This window comes from Rhyacophila brunnea, unplaced genomic scaffold (assembly GCF_057557595.1).
Source record: "Rhyacophila brunnea isolate RB1 unplaced genomic scaffold, BYU_Rbru_1.0 scaffold_18, whole genome shotgun sequence".
Classification (NCBI taxonomy): domain Eukaryota; kingdom Metazoa; phylum Arthropoda; class Insecta; order Trichoptera; family Rhyacophilidae; genus Rhyacophila; species Rhyacophila brunnea.
In genome coordinates, this window is record NW_028232837.1 from 33,300,915 (window position 1) to 33,317,571 (window position 16,657).

General features: G+C 34.6%; 1 protein-coding gene across 1 annotated transcript in view; it reads right to left on the minus strand.

Annotated features, from left to right (window-relative positions):
• LOC147073456 (angiotensin-converting enzyme-like) overlaps nt 1-16,657 on the minus strand; it is a 564,409-nt gene that overhangs the window by 12,380 nt on the left and 535,372 nt on the right. The window contains exons 4-10 of the mRNA XM_085945495.1: nt 10,383-10,541; nt 8,670-8,763; nt 7,798-7,938; nt 6,661-6,846; nt 2,433-2,527; nt 1,913-2,201; nt 894-1,056 (exon numbers count right to left, since the gene is read on the minus strand). Coding sequence (XP_085801621.1) covers nt 894-1,056; nt 1,913-2,201; nt 2,433-2,527; nt 6,661-6,846; nt 7,798-7,938; nt 8,670-8,763; nt 10,383-10,541 — 1,127 coding nt within the window. The remainder of the gene's footprint in view (nt 1-893; nt 1,057-1,912; nt 2,202-2,432; nt 2,528-6,660; nt 6,847-7,797; nt 7,939-8,669; nt 8,764-10,382; nt 10,542-16,657) is intronic.

Consider the following 16,657-nt stretch of genomic DNA (forward strand, 5'->3'; position numbering starts at 1 on the left):
ACTACATACTTTATATATATATCTTATAAATAAAAACAGTTTATAAATACAGGTACTTGCTTAATTGATAATCTAACCAAAATCTTAAAAACTTCATTAAAAAGTCAGCATTGCCAATTCAGCGTTTTTCTTGCCAGATCTACCATTTTTCGATAGACATCTGCAAAAAACCCATTTAGCTTGTGGCGTTTTTACTAGCATTTTTGATACATAGCTTTAAATGTGCTGAAAAATTGCTAGATATTTAATTCAACTTAATTCAGGTAGGTCGGTACCTATTTTAGCGTGGGAAATAAAACAACATAATTTAGCAAGTTGAAACAATAGGAGCATTCATGAGCTTATAGCCAAGTGGTATCATATAATTATTTTAAATATGCTTAGGTATGTGACATCAGTTTGACGATTATCGGGATGACATGAAACGAAGATTGAGCACCGTTGACAGAATATAGGCATTTGTTGTTAATTATGAAAAATATTTCTGTTAAAATGTCTGGTTTTTACACGTATAGACATTTTTTTCCATTTTTACACTTTTTTCGATACATGAGAGGACTTTGTGCTAAGTAGAATAAGTAAATTTACTTGCAATTTTATTTTCACAATATCTAGCATTTTTCCATGCCAAATAGTTTGTTGCCGTACCCCGTCTGGCACGTTTTTCTTATATTCATTAAAAAAAAGATTTTTTTTATTATCCAAATAAATCCATGATTTTTGAGTGAGTTTTGAATTAATGGCATATGCGTAAATTGTATACATAATCCAAAACAAAAACAAAAAAAATGAAGTTAAGTAATTCTCTGTTTGTGAAAATGTCACTAAAATTTAGTGACAGATTAGATTATTCACAGATTTAATCTATGAATGGATCAAATCATTTATCTTACTTTGGCAGATCCCTCAGCGCCGAAATAAGCTGTAAGGCAATCCTGCTGGTGAATTCATATTTCTGTGACTGCGAAATCTTGATCGGAAGAACTCCTTCGATGCTCAGTTGGAATGGAGAGAGAGCCAAAAGAGACCCCAAACCAGATAGTGCCTCATCCATAGCTAAGACAAAAAAATTAAATCAATGTAAGTTAAAACTAGATGCAGAAATTTCATTAACGTATTTTATTAGGTTACAATGTAAATTGTACGTAAAACATTTCACCGTGGCACAGTTCACCGTGAGCTTTCTTATCGGAAAGAGATGACCGTATACTATATGGTCTCCAATTTTATTAGATTCAATATGAATATTAATTCAATTTTCATAGCCGATTTTGGCAAAATTCATGAATTCAAGAATGAAAACGTAACCTAACCTAACACTTGCTTTTCCCTCCACCACCCGCCACGTCTCCACACCCGTTATGCAGGCGTATACCGTGGCGTAACGAACGATAGGCGCTGTTCAAATTTGTGCCGAAAGTGTCCCAGGAGCAACTTCCCAAGACCTTGGTTGGCGTGCACTAGAGTGTGCGTGATCCCTACTTCCATATAATGTATTACGGTCAATTCTCGATGAGAAAAGACCTTCTCGCTCGCCGTATAATGCTGCAAACTTTTTAAAAGCTGAGAAATTTTCCCTCGTAGATACCAAGTCGCAATGGCCGACCGGTCCAACTGAGGGTCGGACCGACTAACCTTACCTAACCTAACAAATTCAGTATATCGGCTATTTTCAAAATTTGTTTGCTGCTGGCTTCCTGTAAAGTGTAAACTGACAAGAATCGTGTTTTATTTAGACATGACTTTTATGTCAGTACTATACGACCCAAATAGGTTGGACGGTCTTTAATATACGGCCATATATTTTCGATATAACATTTCACGGTGAAGTGTGATACGGCGAACTAATGTACAAGTTTCCGGACACAAATTTAATAATTCCAAAATTAAGTGATATTTCTTTATTGATTACCTGTGAATCTATTGGCATCTCTGAGCATGTAAGTATTAGCCCTGAGAAGTGCTTTGATCTGCGAGTACATGGCACTCATTCCAATATCATGAGCATCCAATAAGTTAGTCAGACTGGGTTCCCCGCAGGTGAAGACTTTGGTATCACCTCCGCGGCAAAGTTTGAAGAGTTTTGCCGGACACGTTTTATTGAAAACGGAATCATTCCAGAATGATTCTTTCAATTGCTCCAGACCCAATCTCAGCATCATATCACTTGCTTGAATATATGCATTTTTGCCACCAAGTTGCTAAAACAAGGAAAATTAACATAAAATTAAAGAAACATAACCATCTCACAATAGTACCATCTATGAATATTTGTATGAAGCTTCTTTAGTTTCCCATTAGTTAGATTCTTACATTTATTAATAGATGGCAATGCATCACTAAAAAATTTTCCAGTTATTTTTTGAATAATTAAATAAAATTATATTATATGTATATAATATTATTATAATAGGATCCAGAACTACACCTACCTTATCTTTGATATTCTTGTTCATTTCTTCATAGATGTATTGGGTAGGCACAACCATTTCGATAATATTGGACCAATCCTCACCAAATAGAGATCCTACAGTAAAAAAGATTTTATTAAAAAATATAAATTATCTCATACCAAAGTATAACAGTCTACCTTTCACAGTTCAATGCACAAGTCACTGGGTTTCCAGGTTGAATTTCCGGTGAGGTCATAATAAAACTTATTGATTTTTCAAGCTCGAGTGTTTCTGTGATTGTTTCACTACTACCCTACTGTTTTACTACTATACCCGTAATTGGAGCCCATGGTAAATTAAAATTTAATATATGTATTACAAAATAAAAAAAAATCTATGTTAACTTCATATTACTATGTCCCAAATAGTTTTGAATCTTGAATATTTTTATAAGGCTTCTGTAAAAAATTATATCATACGAGGGTGGGTCAATAAGTCCTTAGAAAAGCCGACAGGTGGCGCGACTAGTACTGTAAGCGGTTTGTTTTCATGCAGCGGCACTACCGATTCAGTATGCTGCGAAGTTTCAATCAGATTGGTCGGGTTGTTGTGTGTTTCTAGTACATTTTAAAAAAAAATTTGCTTGTGGAAAATGGAAAAATGGAAAATGGAGAAAATTGAGTTTAGAGCTGTTATTAAACATTTTAATATAAAAGGGTTAACAGCAAACGAAATAAAAAATGAGTTGGATTTAGTTCACGGCATATCTGCTCCTTCACTTGCAACTATTTATAACTGGTTAAATGAATTTAAACGTGGTCGTACATCAACAAAGGATGAACCACGCTCAGGACGTCCTGTAGAGGTGACTACACCAGAAATGATCAATAAAATCCACGATATGGTGTTAAGTGACCGAAGATTAAAGTTGAGTGAGATAATTGAGGTTACAGGGATCTCAAAAGGTAGCGTCATTTCTATTTTACATGACAAATTGGGCATGAAAAAAATTTCTGCAAGATGGGTGCCGCGTTTGCTCACAGTCGACAATAAACGCAATAGGGTGGTGGCCTCTAAAGCCCTGTTGTCGCTCATGCAACGCAATCCGGATGAATTTTTTCGACGCTTTGTGACTGTAGATGAAACATGGATACACCACTATACTCCCGAGACGAAAGAACAGTCAAAGCAGTGGATTGCGAAGGCAAACCATGTCCAAAGAAGGCGAAAACCGTAAAATCAGCTGGTAAGGTTATGGCTACTGTATTTTGGGATGCACGTGAAATTATTTTCGTTGACTATTTGGAAAAAGGAAAAACAATAACAGGGGATTATTATGCATCTTTATTGGACCAGCTAAAAAACAAAATTGAAGAAAAACGGCCTCATTTAAACAGGAAAAAAATCCTCTTTCATCAGGACAATGCCCGTGTTCACACATGTTTACGATCAATGGCTAAAATTGAAGAATTGAAGTTCGAATTGGTCGACCACCCACCGTATTCGCCAGATTTAGCCCCCAGTGACTTTTTCCCAAACTTAAAAAAATGGCTAAGTGGACAACGTTTTTTTTCAAATGAAGAAGTCATCGATCGGACAAATGCTTATTTTGAGGACCTTCCGAAAACTTATTTTTCTGACGGTTTAAAAAATATTGAGAAACGTCTAACCAAGTGTATTGAGCTCCAAGGAGATTATGTTGAGAAATAAAAAAAAATACAAAAATAAAAACTGTTTTAATGCTTTTTTCTAAGGAATTATTGACCCACCCTCGTAGATTGATCGAAAACAAGGTAACTTTTAGTATGCCTTTTGCACTTCCTGGCAGAATCTAAGAACAAATAAGCTTTTATAAAAATATATATAATAGAGCAGGGTTAGCGAACCTTTTTACGTACGCGTGCCAAAATTTCCGAAATATTATTTTTCAACTGACTGTCGTGCCGAACAGTTTTTCATGGAGAAAAAAAATGAAAAAAAAAATTTTGGAATCCGATTAAAAAAAATTAAAAAAAAACAGTGCATATTCTAAAAATGCATTCTTGGTATAGTCTCCATCGCTGAATGGTTTTCCATGTTTGGCGATTACTTTGGCTACTTCAAAGCTAGCAGCGACAGTATTGAGATTACTACTAATAAACGTACATACTCGTGCTTAAGGGGGGACATGCTCGTCGAAGGTCAAAATTGAGTTTTTATTGTATATTCAAACCATGATCCTGGACACTCCTAAAACGTTGTAGATGATCTATTTATATAATTTTGAAGCCTTATTATCCTTTATAGTTATTTTAAACATTTGATGACTGCATGAAGTATTTTTGTTACATAAAATAGTATTCTTTTAAACCTCTCGCTCTAATGTTTTAGAATATAGTCATATTTCGGTACATAACTGTGCAGTGGTGTTAAGATTTTTTACGTTTATTAATTTTTAAACGCATTTATAAAACCATTAGCATAATTTATTACGAGATAATTTTTGTAAAATATTCACGATAAAAATTATATTGATAATCTCTGTGATCCCAAATTTGACAAGAATTAGGCATTTTATTATTCAAAAAATCGGCAAGATTAACACATTTGAAGATAATTTTAAAGATATTTAGTATAAGCTATGTCTTTGACCATTCAAGTGTGATAAACATCTTATGAATAATGATTGCTTTATAATAATTATTGACCTAAGAAGAAGGTAGTGTTTTTTTGAAATACGCCATTTCTTTTGTCATTCCCTAGTGGTTAAACTACAACATACGGCCGTAGCCATAAAATGACAAACTATAATTAAAGTAGGGAGTAAAATTATGTTAACGCGCGTGTTTGAACATGTACCTAACCGAATTTATTTTTATTTTTTTTTAAACGGTACATGTTCAAACACGCGCGTCAACATCATTTTACTCCCTACTTTAATTATAGTTTGTCATTTTATGGCCACGGCCGTATGTTGTAGCTTAACTACTAGGGAATGACAAAAGTAATGGCGTATTTCAAAAAAACACTACCTTATTCTTAGGTCAATAATTATTATAAAGCAATCATTATTCATAAGATGTTTATCACACTTGAATGGTCAAAGACATAGCTTATACTAAATATCTTTAAAATTATCTTCAAATGTGTTAATCTTGCCGATTTTTTGAATAATAAAATGCCTAATTCTTGTCAAATTTGGGATCACAGAGATTATCAATATAATTTTTTATCGTGAATATTTTACAAAAATTATCTCGTAATAAATTATGCTAATGGTTTTATAAATGCGTTTAAAAATTAATAAACGTAAAAAATCTTAACACCACTGCACAGTTATGTACCGAAATATGACTATATTCTAAAACATTAGAGCGAGAGGTTTAAAAGAATACTATTTTATGTAACAAAAATACTTCATGCAGTCATCAAATGTTTAAAATAACTATAAAGGATAATAAGGCTTCAAAATTATATAAATAGATCATCTACAACGTTTAAGGAGTGTCCAGGATCATGGTTTGAATATACAATAAAAACTCAATTTTGACCTTCGACGAGCATGTCCCCCCTTAAAGCATTTGATTTTAGATTCACTATTACTAGCTCCACCAAGTTTTTGTTTCTTATTTGTTGTAGCCATTTTGGTGGATATCAATGAAAATTTGTAATACTGTATTAGTTAGTTTGGCTCTTTGCGCACAAATTGACACAATAGTTGCTCCGATAAGATGAGGCATTCTCTCGCTACAGTGGTCTCAAGCATTACAAATCGATTAAAATCAGAAATTCATGGCGCGGCTCTCACTGTCGCCTGATGAGGATAGTACGATAATGTATTGCGCATACAGCCTAAGGACTGACCTATGCAATTATATATTTTACATTAAGAGTATGTACCTAATGCTTATTCTTGAAGAATATTTACCTGCCAATTTTTATACAATGCGATCTGTCATTTATGCATGAATTTGGTCGTTTCCGTTTGCGCATCGATTGGGAAAAATAATATTAAGATAAAAACCCAGAAAATACGCATAGCTATGTCATCATTATTTTAAATATATATTAAAATAAAACTTTAGCGTGCCATCCAAAATCATCCCGCGAGCCATTAGTGGCACGCGTGCCATAGGTTCGCCATCCCTGTAATAGAGTATGTCACACCATGTGTTTGGCTTCGCGTTTCTTGGAATTGGGGGATATTTATTATTTCTGTATGGAAACGCTCTATCTGTGTATTTAACTTAATCTGAAAAGTAAAGTAAAATTTTATCAAAATTCTCACCCAACAAGTATGACGGAATGGTACCATCTTCACGAACTGTGATGCCATTTTTCTGCAGTTTTAAAACAACATACTTTTGCAAATCGTTGTACAATGGCTCCAGCTTTTCCCAGAGGTCTTGGGATTTTTTGAAGGCATCTGGGTATTCTGCAAGCATCTCCCAATATTCCTCAACGCTGTCATAACCTAGAAAAAACGCGATGTGATACCTTTACATGGATTTTGTTTTTTTTTCATATTTTTTAGCTTTTATCCTTTTTACTTGGATGAACTCCACCTCCCCCCATATGTCCACTGTCGAGCTAGTAGTCGGAATTCCTTTGTCTTTGTATGGAAAATATTAGATCTCTTTAAAAAAAAATTATATTACAATACTTGATAGCAGCTCCACAACGATTTTAGTATGGTTAAATGGTGTGTATAGAAAAATAATTTTCTGTATGTTGGCGCATTGAAACACACAATCTTTCCATCCTGTTTTGACGTTCTATTATATTGGGTAAACTACATAATAATATGTAATGTTGTATCTAAACAAAGTGTCAGGAAATTATCTCATTAATAATAGTATGTGCACATTTCACAATTATTTATGAATTTAAAAAAATTAGCGGTTTTTTACAGTTACAGGTGATACATGTGTGAAGTATATGCCATCAATAAGTCTGCAATGCGAAATGGCTTGCAGCTAATTTTCTTAATAATGGCCGAGCGGCTTACACGTCGGTTTATAATGTCGTGGATCCCAGGTTCGAATCATGGGTCTGGTAAATACATATATTGTTTTTCAATTTGTGTTTGGAGTCAAGAGTATGGACCTAATATGTTGAGCAAGTGGCCGACATCCATTTATCGTAAAAAAATATATATATATATATGTTAATCTCCACTCTGCGGAGGCCCATATTATGATCCTATTAGACATGAAAAAAAAACTATTTTTTTTCGGATTCACATTCATATATTTCGAGTAGGACTAGTTTATATGGAAAAAGTTTTCTTAAATGGTTTTGTGTTTTCCCAATTTTCTCTCTCTAACAGACTACTAATGAAACAAACAAAAAATAATAAATAAATAAATAAAAAATAATAAAAATTATTTTTAGATAACTCCAAATAAAAATTATTCCTTCTTACCATTCATATGTGAAGAGTTCCTCAAGAGTGGAAGAATCCTAGTGGCGAAGGTGGTTTCGTTCAGCAGTACCTTTTCCCAGGACGCTTTGGCAGACGATAACACTTGAGGGTCTTTTGACTTCGCTAGGACTTCAATATATTCTGAAAACAGAAAATCATTTTATTTAAAAACGAAGGAATATTGAAAAGTTAACGAATCAAGGTAGGTATTGTCAATAAAAGAAAATTCTCAATTTGTAATAAAATAATAAATAAATCCCGTTAATACAATTGCCCACAGTTTTTTCACTTCTTGAACAATTTAATATTTGAGGGTTACAACAATTGGCTTGGACAGTCTACATTCTAAAGGCATTAATTAAATATACATATAGATGAAATTCCTCGGTAAATGGTTGCGCGCCTATATCTAACCGTTGTCTATCTCATTGATATGAGGAAAAAAATAAATCAGATCAGTATAGTTTTTCCCCGTATTTCACACGAAAAAAGTCGCGGGCTGTCGCTTGTAGATAATATGTTATACGGCAACTCCTGCAGTCCTATACCCAAGGCATATTCTTGTCATCCGGGGTTTACGGGTTAGACTTCCGGTGAGGTCACAATACATTTTTAAAGCCTGCGTGTTTCTGTGACTGTTTCACTTGTATTACCCACTAAACTAGGTACTGTCTCATTGAGCCCCATGGCCTCTATGTTCGATTTGATGAAAAGGAGATATTTAAATAATAATTCTAATAGGAAATACGTACCTGTAGGTGTACGAGTTTTTCCTATACTTTTAAATTAATCTTCAATGTATATGAATGTACTTTAGCTTAAAAATGGGGAGAGTTTGGACGTTGGAGACAAAATACGAAAAAAATAGTTACCAGCTTGGGTGCAGTTCTGCGGAGGACGAGGCCGGCAGTCAATACTCTTTGTGGTTTCCATGGCATTAACTGCAGTCTCTGAATATGACACCAACTGTACAATGAAAAAAACAATATTTTAAATCTACTGTCAAGACATATTCAGTGGCGAAGTGTGGAGGTAGGCTGTTAAGATCCGACATAAATAGTGAACAATAAACTTTGTCTGTCACACACATTTGTTTTCATTAAGTCTACAATTTACAGATAGTGTCGGTTATTTTTTTTAAATTCAATTAAACACTGCGAAAACCAAGCTATAATAGACAATAGTCAAAAAATAGTCGTCTATCTATAAATTATCTAAAATTAGGTCATTAAACCATACATAATTTTGGATATTTTATAGATATAAGAATATTTTAAAACTACTATGGCTTGGTTAGGCAGGGCTTAATGAATTTAAAAAAATATAACCAACAGGATGTGTAATATGTATTCTTAATTCAACGAAAACAAACAAGTGTGAATGAAAAAGTGTGCACTATTTTGTTGAATCGCCCATAATATGCCAAAACTATTATGGTTTGGTTTAGGCAAGGTTTAATTGATTTTTAAAACTAACCAACACCATTTGTAAATTGTAGTCTTAGATAAAGAAAAGCGAATATAAATGACTGACAAAGTTTAATGTGCAATATTTATGTAGGATATTAACAGCCTATCCCCACCCTTCGCCACTACTAAAAAATGTACCAACGGCACCATAAGTAGCGAACTCAAAATTCGACACAGACTTTCCTCGGTTTGCCTTCGCTCTTCAGTTTTTTGGTCATACAGCATGCTGAGAAGAGATGACAACCTGGAAAAACTCGTGTCATTGGGTCGGGTCGAAAATCGGATGGAGCTGGCTAGGATGAGCTCCCTCCGTACGGGCAGAATAAATTGATAGGGCCACAGGTTTCACACTGACGAAGGGCGTGCTTATCGCTGAATGACGAGGGGGATGAAGCAAAGCCGTGAAGAAGGTTATCAGATAGCCAAATCATCTGGTTCCCGACAAAGAAGACTTTTTGGAATAAGTTCATATTTACTACAATTTCTTTTCAACAAGAATTGACAGTTACCACCACTCAAAAAAAAGTACCGGTAAACTACAATTAAATTGTACTAAACAAAATCCGTTTTTGAAGTTATACTTCTTTTAGGGCGTTTGGTAGAGTGAAATTGAGACCTGCGCGCGCAGACCGTTACGAAAGTGCCCGACAGTATGAAGTTAGCTGTGAAACAGTCAGCTGTATACAAACGCAAGTGTGATAGTAGAATTGTTTCGAATTTTTAATGTCAGCCATTTGCAATTCCTTGCGTAAACAACCAATTAAACGTCAGAGTGACAGTTGTTCCTTTAAAAATAAAAACAATGAGAAATAATTATATAATTTAGTAATATAAGTTGTATAGAAATAAACCAACGGCGCTCCAATAAACGGCCGTTTTTCTTGAGTGTGTAATTTAACAAGATAATTAAGAGCTAGTCGAAAAATCTAGGTTATCAAAAGTTTTGTTTTTGTTTTGTTACGCCAAAGAAGTAAGTACCTATAACTTATAACGCGCGTGCATGTGCACACCGTTTTTCTTTTAATTAAAGCGCTATTCGTTGCGCAATTCCGCCACTAGCTGTCGCTAGTCACTACACTCCCCCTTAAAACCAGTCGGAAGGAAAAAACCACTCACATTGTTCCATTGGTCAGTTCCAAGAAGAGTGTCTCCGGATTTTGACAAGAGGTCCATCCTCCTCTTGTAGATGGGATCCGTTACATCACGCTTCATCGGCGCTGTGATCTCGTTCGCCTGAGTCTTCGCAAAGTCACCGAAGGCTTTTTCGATATCCAGCTGTGGGCAAAGAAAAACGAAATTCATTAATTATGTATCAATCAATCTATTTGGGAGGGCGGCTCTCGTGGTGCAGTGCGCAAGGCGGTTGCCTTCCACCCGAGAGTTATGGGTTCGATTCCCGGTCAGGATACAATATTTATGTGTTTTTCCCAAAGCCTGGGTGTTTGTGATTGTTCACAATTACTGACAACCACCTTGTACGAAAAAGCAAGGACATGGTTATTAATAATTCTAAAAAAAATCTATTTGGGATAAGAGCTTCAGCTATAACTAGATGGAATCGTTATGAACTCGAAGTATTTGTTATGTACTTATTTTTTAGTCTGGTTCAATTCAATTTTCAATTCATTTTTTTTTTAAACATATTGTGGACATTACAAATTATAAGTTTAAGACGTTCACATGACATTTAGAAACAAAGATATATAAATATAACAGTATTACATTTAAAAAAGAGATAGATCAGTAGATAAATTAGATAGGTACAAGGAAGTACACCGGATGAGTTAAGCAGACCCTATTTTAAGAATTTATAAAACAACGTCCACCTAAACTCATTCTCACGTAGGTGGAATATATCAACACCCGAAGCAATTTCGTTGAACATAGTTATCGCCCTCCCAATTGGCATTACCAGTGGCAGGTTGGTTCTGCACCTTGGGAGAATAAACAACTGATGGTCTCTATTTCTAAGATAGTTATCAGAGACACACAGGTCAACACTGCTCAGAATGGCAGAGTTCTCATTTATACCTCGTATAAGTTGAAAAAAATACGTACCTAATTAATTTATAATTGTACCTTAAGCTTATTATTAATTAGCTTAAGGTTGAATTTGTAGACACAACTAAATTAATATACTGTACGTTAGCGCATAGAAACATGGCGGCATTGTTTATAGCCACAGAACAGATAATAAATATAATACCGATATGCTATATTCAAACGCCGCATCTTGATGCAGGGTTTTGAATGTGTGAGTGTCCTACGAAAATGAAGCACGCATTATGCACGTGCAATAGTGTGTGTAATACACCAATATTAAATGAGCGTAAATGCATAAACCGAGAGCAGTTTTTAGTATTCGACGTAAAATGTATTCTTAACACGTGTGAAAGTTTAACCCGGATTCTTCCTTACTCGAGTCGGTTACCTGCTATCGCCTTACCCGTTATGTATTTCAGTTCCCATTATTTCTGAGTTCCCTGTTTATAGCTGACATATTATCTGACAGCTATTTTAAAGATTCGGAAATATACGTAATATGGTTTTTATGATTGTTTATCTAACATTTAATTAACAACTATATTCGGCGTCTTTGGCTGCCTTTCTATTCACAATAATTGAGGTGGTCTGTCATTTCATTTCTAATGAATACAAAAGACTAAGCAATGCAGTATTCTTTACTGAACCATACATAATTTGGAACCATTGATAATACACCAATGTTTGGAACACACCATAAACACACCTATCATATAAAAAATGAAAAGTATTCGAAACAAAATAAACTTGCGAATTTTGAGGGACTACTGCAGTCCGGCGCTGTTTTTTTACTACCTAATTAAGCTATCGATGTTTTACTGTTAAGGCTATAATACCTCAGTAGAGGCATGGTCTAAAAATATCGTGGCTAGGCGATGCGCGGATTGTGCAAATGACGCGTGCCGAACGAAATATAATTTGTCGTTTAAATCCAACATGCGTCCATTTAATGTTCTGTTTATTGCTCTATTAGTAACAATAATAATATATTCATTGACATGTTTTCTTTTACAAGTAAATGGGTAACGTTTTAGTCATCTTTACACGATTTAAGAATTGATACCCCCGTCGCCATCACGAAACAAATTGGCGTGTTCACAGCTCGACGTTCGCTCTCCGATTGCCAGCGAGTCCAAAATTTCGTCGCACCTATAGTTGAAAATTATTTGCCGTTTCAATATTTACCGTCTTAAGCCTCAATTACATTGAGCTTATTTACGAGCTGTTTATTGGCGAATTTATAATTTGCCTGTAAAGTCGCCCAGTGTAATCATCGAACATGTTAGCTTGTTCGATGATTACACTGGGCGACTTTACAGGCAGATTATAAATTCGCCAACACACAGCTCGTAAAGAAGCTCAATGTAATTGAGGCTTTAATATAAATCATAATTTCCATCAATTTAAATATATTAAAAAATGGATCATTTTCTTTATATTGTATTTCTTCAGCTAATGTATGATATTGTAATTCTATATAATATCTAAAATATGATAATTATTATAATATATAATATAATATCTAAAATATGATAATTATTATCATACCATATTAGGTCAAAATTCGAACACATTTGAATTGCATATCCTCCTTTATTTATAAAAGAATTTAGATAAACCTTAGTTAAAAAGAAAAAAAAATACCACTTGTCTGATTCCTTTGTAATATGTGACATCACTAAAGAGTAAGAGTGAGTTCAAATGAACGTCAAATAAAATACAATTTTATAGGGAAAACAGTAAATTCCGCGTCTCTTTAATTTCGGCATTGTAGGGCTGTCGTCTTTGGAATTTTAGCTCAGTCGAACGAAAAAAGAAATAAATAACTTGAATTTTCCACAAACGAACGGGAATGGAAACCATTGTTGTAGAAATTACACTGTCGTGGGGTAAAATGGAGGACAGGGGCGTACCGGCATGGGTCATAGCATTCATTTGATGGCCCATTATTTTTCCGCGCTTTGTTTTTTATTTATTTTTGAACGGCAACAGATGCATAAAAGGGAAACAGAAACCTCCGCCTCAAAATAGAGTGACGTTTAGATATCCTGTTTTATGAATTTTGAATGCATACCTATTTAATTTTAATAGCACTGATTAAAATAAAAAAATAAATAATTCAGTATGTCGCTGCCTGATTTTTCTATGTCACTTTCAGTAAAATGTTCAGGAGAGCAATTTGAAAGTTCACATTGAAATAATAAATTGCACCACCAATATATACATTGCTGTCTGATTCCCAGGTTGTTCTATGTCATTTTCTGTAAAATTCTCAGGAGAGCAATTTGATAGTTCAAATTGAAATAATTGCACAACCTATATATATTAAAAACTGTGTTATGTGTATAAAAGAATAACTTATTTTCGAGGTTATCTACAAATGTGTTCATAATTTTTATATTCTAACTAATGGGTTAAACAGAGTTCTGGAAATAGAACCAAATGGCATTAAAAATGTGAAATAGAACAACCGGAAATCAGGCAGCAATGTATAGTCATGTTTCATAAGATTTGAGAATGTACCTAACATTCTATAAATATATTGAACATACATAATTTGAAAACATCTCATGCATATACCCACTAGGTCCCGTCGGGTGTCGTAATTGTTTTCTTCGAAAAAAGAGATTTTTTCTAGTGGGTATATGCATGAGATATTTTCAAATTATTACTATGTTACATAATGGAAAATTCAACACACACGACCACCAAGAGCATACAATAAAATTGGAACTGATTTCATCCACCAGTGGGTTGGTTCAAGCTAATACTGACGATAGCAAGTATATAATATGTATATAACACGAAACTAGCATTTTAAAATTACTCTGACCGGCCCTGACTAAAAATACTAAAAATACTGCAATACACATAGGGATGTAGTATTGTGTATTCGTACACTTGTAGGTAATTTTCCTTTCAGTAAGCTCTTTCTGCACAAAAATTAGGTCTTGTACTTATTGCATCTGTCGGGTTAAAACAAAAATTAAAGAGGTTCCCAACAATTTTATGAATAACACATTTCAGCAAATATTTTTTGATAAAACTATATTATGTGGTATATATTATAATATTTTTGTGAATAACATTGAACAAGCAAAAAACCAATATGTATATCGGTTGGCCTGGAACTGAGAAGTAAACTGTCTTATTCAGAAAAAAAAAAATAACATTTAATGTGTTATGTGAGGGAATCAGTTGTAAAGTTAGTTTTCTCCACCGCAGATTATATCAAATTAAATAGTACCGCCACTTTACGTTTTATGCATTCCTTAAATAAATTATTCATTAAGTAGGCACCTACTTTTCCTACCATTAATATTATTTAATATACATACATAACTTGAAAACACCTCAGATATTATACCCACTAGAAAAAATATATTTGAAAATACGATGCTCGACGGGCTTTGAACCCGTATAACCACTGGTATCGCGCCACTGTGCATTAACCAATTATGGATTTCTCAATTCTTAACCGGACACGGTGGTTTTGCCTCCAAGCTCTGTCAGCTTGACCTAATAGAATCTCGGATTTGCTGATGTGACGAATTGCAGGATGCTGATCACATCCTCTGGGAGTGTCCCCTTATCTCAGTTGAAAGGGAATAGCTTCTCAAGTCGGTCCGACCCTCAGTTGAACCGGTCGTCCATTGCGACTTGGTATTTACGAGGGAAAATTTCTCAGCTTTTAAAAAGTTTGCGGCATTTTACGGCGAGCGAGAAGGTCTTTTCTCATCGAGAATTGACCTTAATATGTTATATCGAAGTAGGGATCACGCACACTGTAGTGCACGCCAACCAAAGTCTTGGGAAGTTGCTCCTGGGACACTTTCGGTACGAATTCGAAGAGCGCCTGCATAACGGGTGTGGAGACGTGGCGACTGGTGGAGGGAAAAGCAAGTCTTACAGCCAGTCAACTTAGTCTGATTAGATATGACCCTTTTGATCATACAGGTCCTATATTAGCACCTGACACTATCAAGATTCGTTTCTAGTGATAAGTGTGGTTTCTAGTTGTCAAATGTGATACCTACATGAACTGAACTAATTCTTTGGCTAGTTCATCTGATTATTTGGCCGAGTTAGTCATCTTATCTGTTTTCGTGTGCCGTTTAAAGTATTCTATGTTATTGTTGATTAAACTCTGTGAACTCTTAATAAATACTAAACCGGAAGTGTTTCTATTGTTATAAATAAAACATACTATACAATTAATTATTATCTTTAGGAAAACGTTGCCATGCTTTAAAATCAACACTTTGGAAGTTTAAGGTATCGCAACCAAGAGCTGTACAGTCGATGGCCACATAGCGGGGTATTTTATACGTCGGAAAAACATTACAGTGGTGCAGTTGTCTCTGAAGTAATATACGAATAAAAATAATAAACCAGAACACCCCTTTTGTGCGAATATACAGGTCCCTATTTTCCATTGTTCAGCAGGGTGCATGCATTTTCCATTCAGAGAGGGTGGAAAACGTAAATGTATGGAAATCATACCTGAGCTGAATAAGCCTGATGAATTAAACGGGACTGTAAATTAATATGTAAATGAAAATATTATATTTTTATTATGAAATGAACAATGACACATAAAGAAGTGTCATGAGTGGATTTGACAACATCATAAAAACGGCTCGATTCGCTTGGAAAAAGTTATTAAAGATGAACCAACAGAAAATGTTGCCAACATTTTGCATATAGCCCGGTTACACGTGCATGGATTTATTGCTGATAGTATGTATTGTAAACACGTATTATCGTGTAAGTTGTAAGACAGCATGCGGCTTCCGCATTTTCACGCGATAGTTGCAACTTGCTTGACAGAGCGATAGTGACGAACCTGCCGGAAAAAATACGAAATATACCGAGCAGAGCATATTTTGATGTTTAACCGATGTTTACAACCTGTCAAATAGCACCACACAAAGACAACGCGTCTCGCTTGAATGAGATGGCGAGACAGTTAACACTTTTATGTGTAAACAGTTATTGTCGCAATGGTTTAATATACATGCTATTACTAGCAGTAAATACATGCACGTGTACAGACATTATTAACAAACCATCAAAAGAAAATAATACCTATAGTAGATAGTATAATACATTTTGACATACTATTCTATAAGGTTGAAAAAGCCAGGGAGCTCAAAAATAATGGGAACTGAAATACCTAACGGGTATGGAGAAGCAGACAACCGATCTTGTATATGGAAGAGCACTTACAGGATAAACTTAAACGGGTGTCAAGAATACGTCATACGTCGAATACTGACAACTGCTCTCGGTTTATGCACTGACGCTCATTTAACATTGGTGTATTGAAGGTTGCAACACACACTATT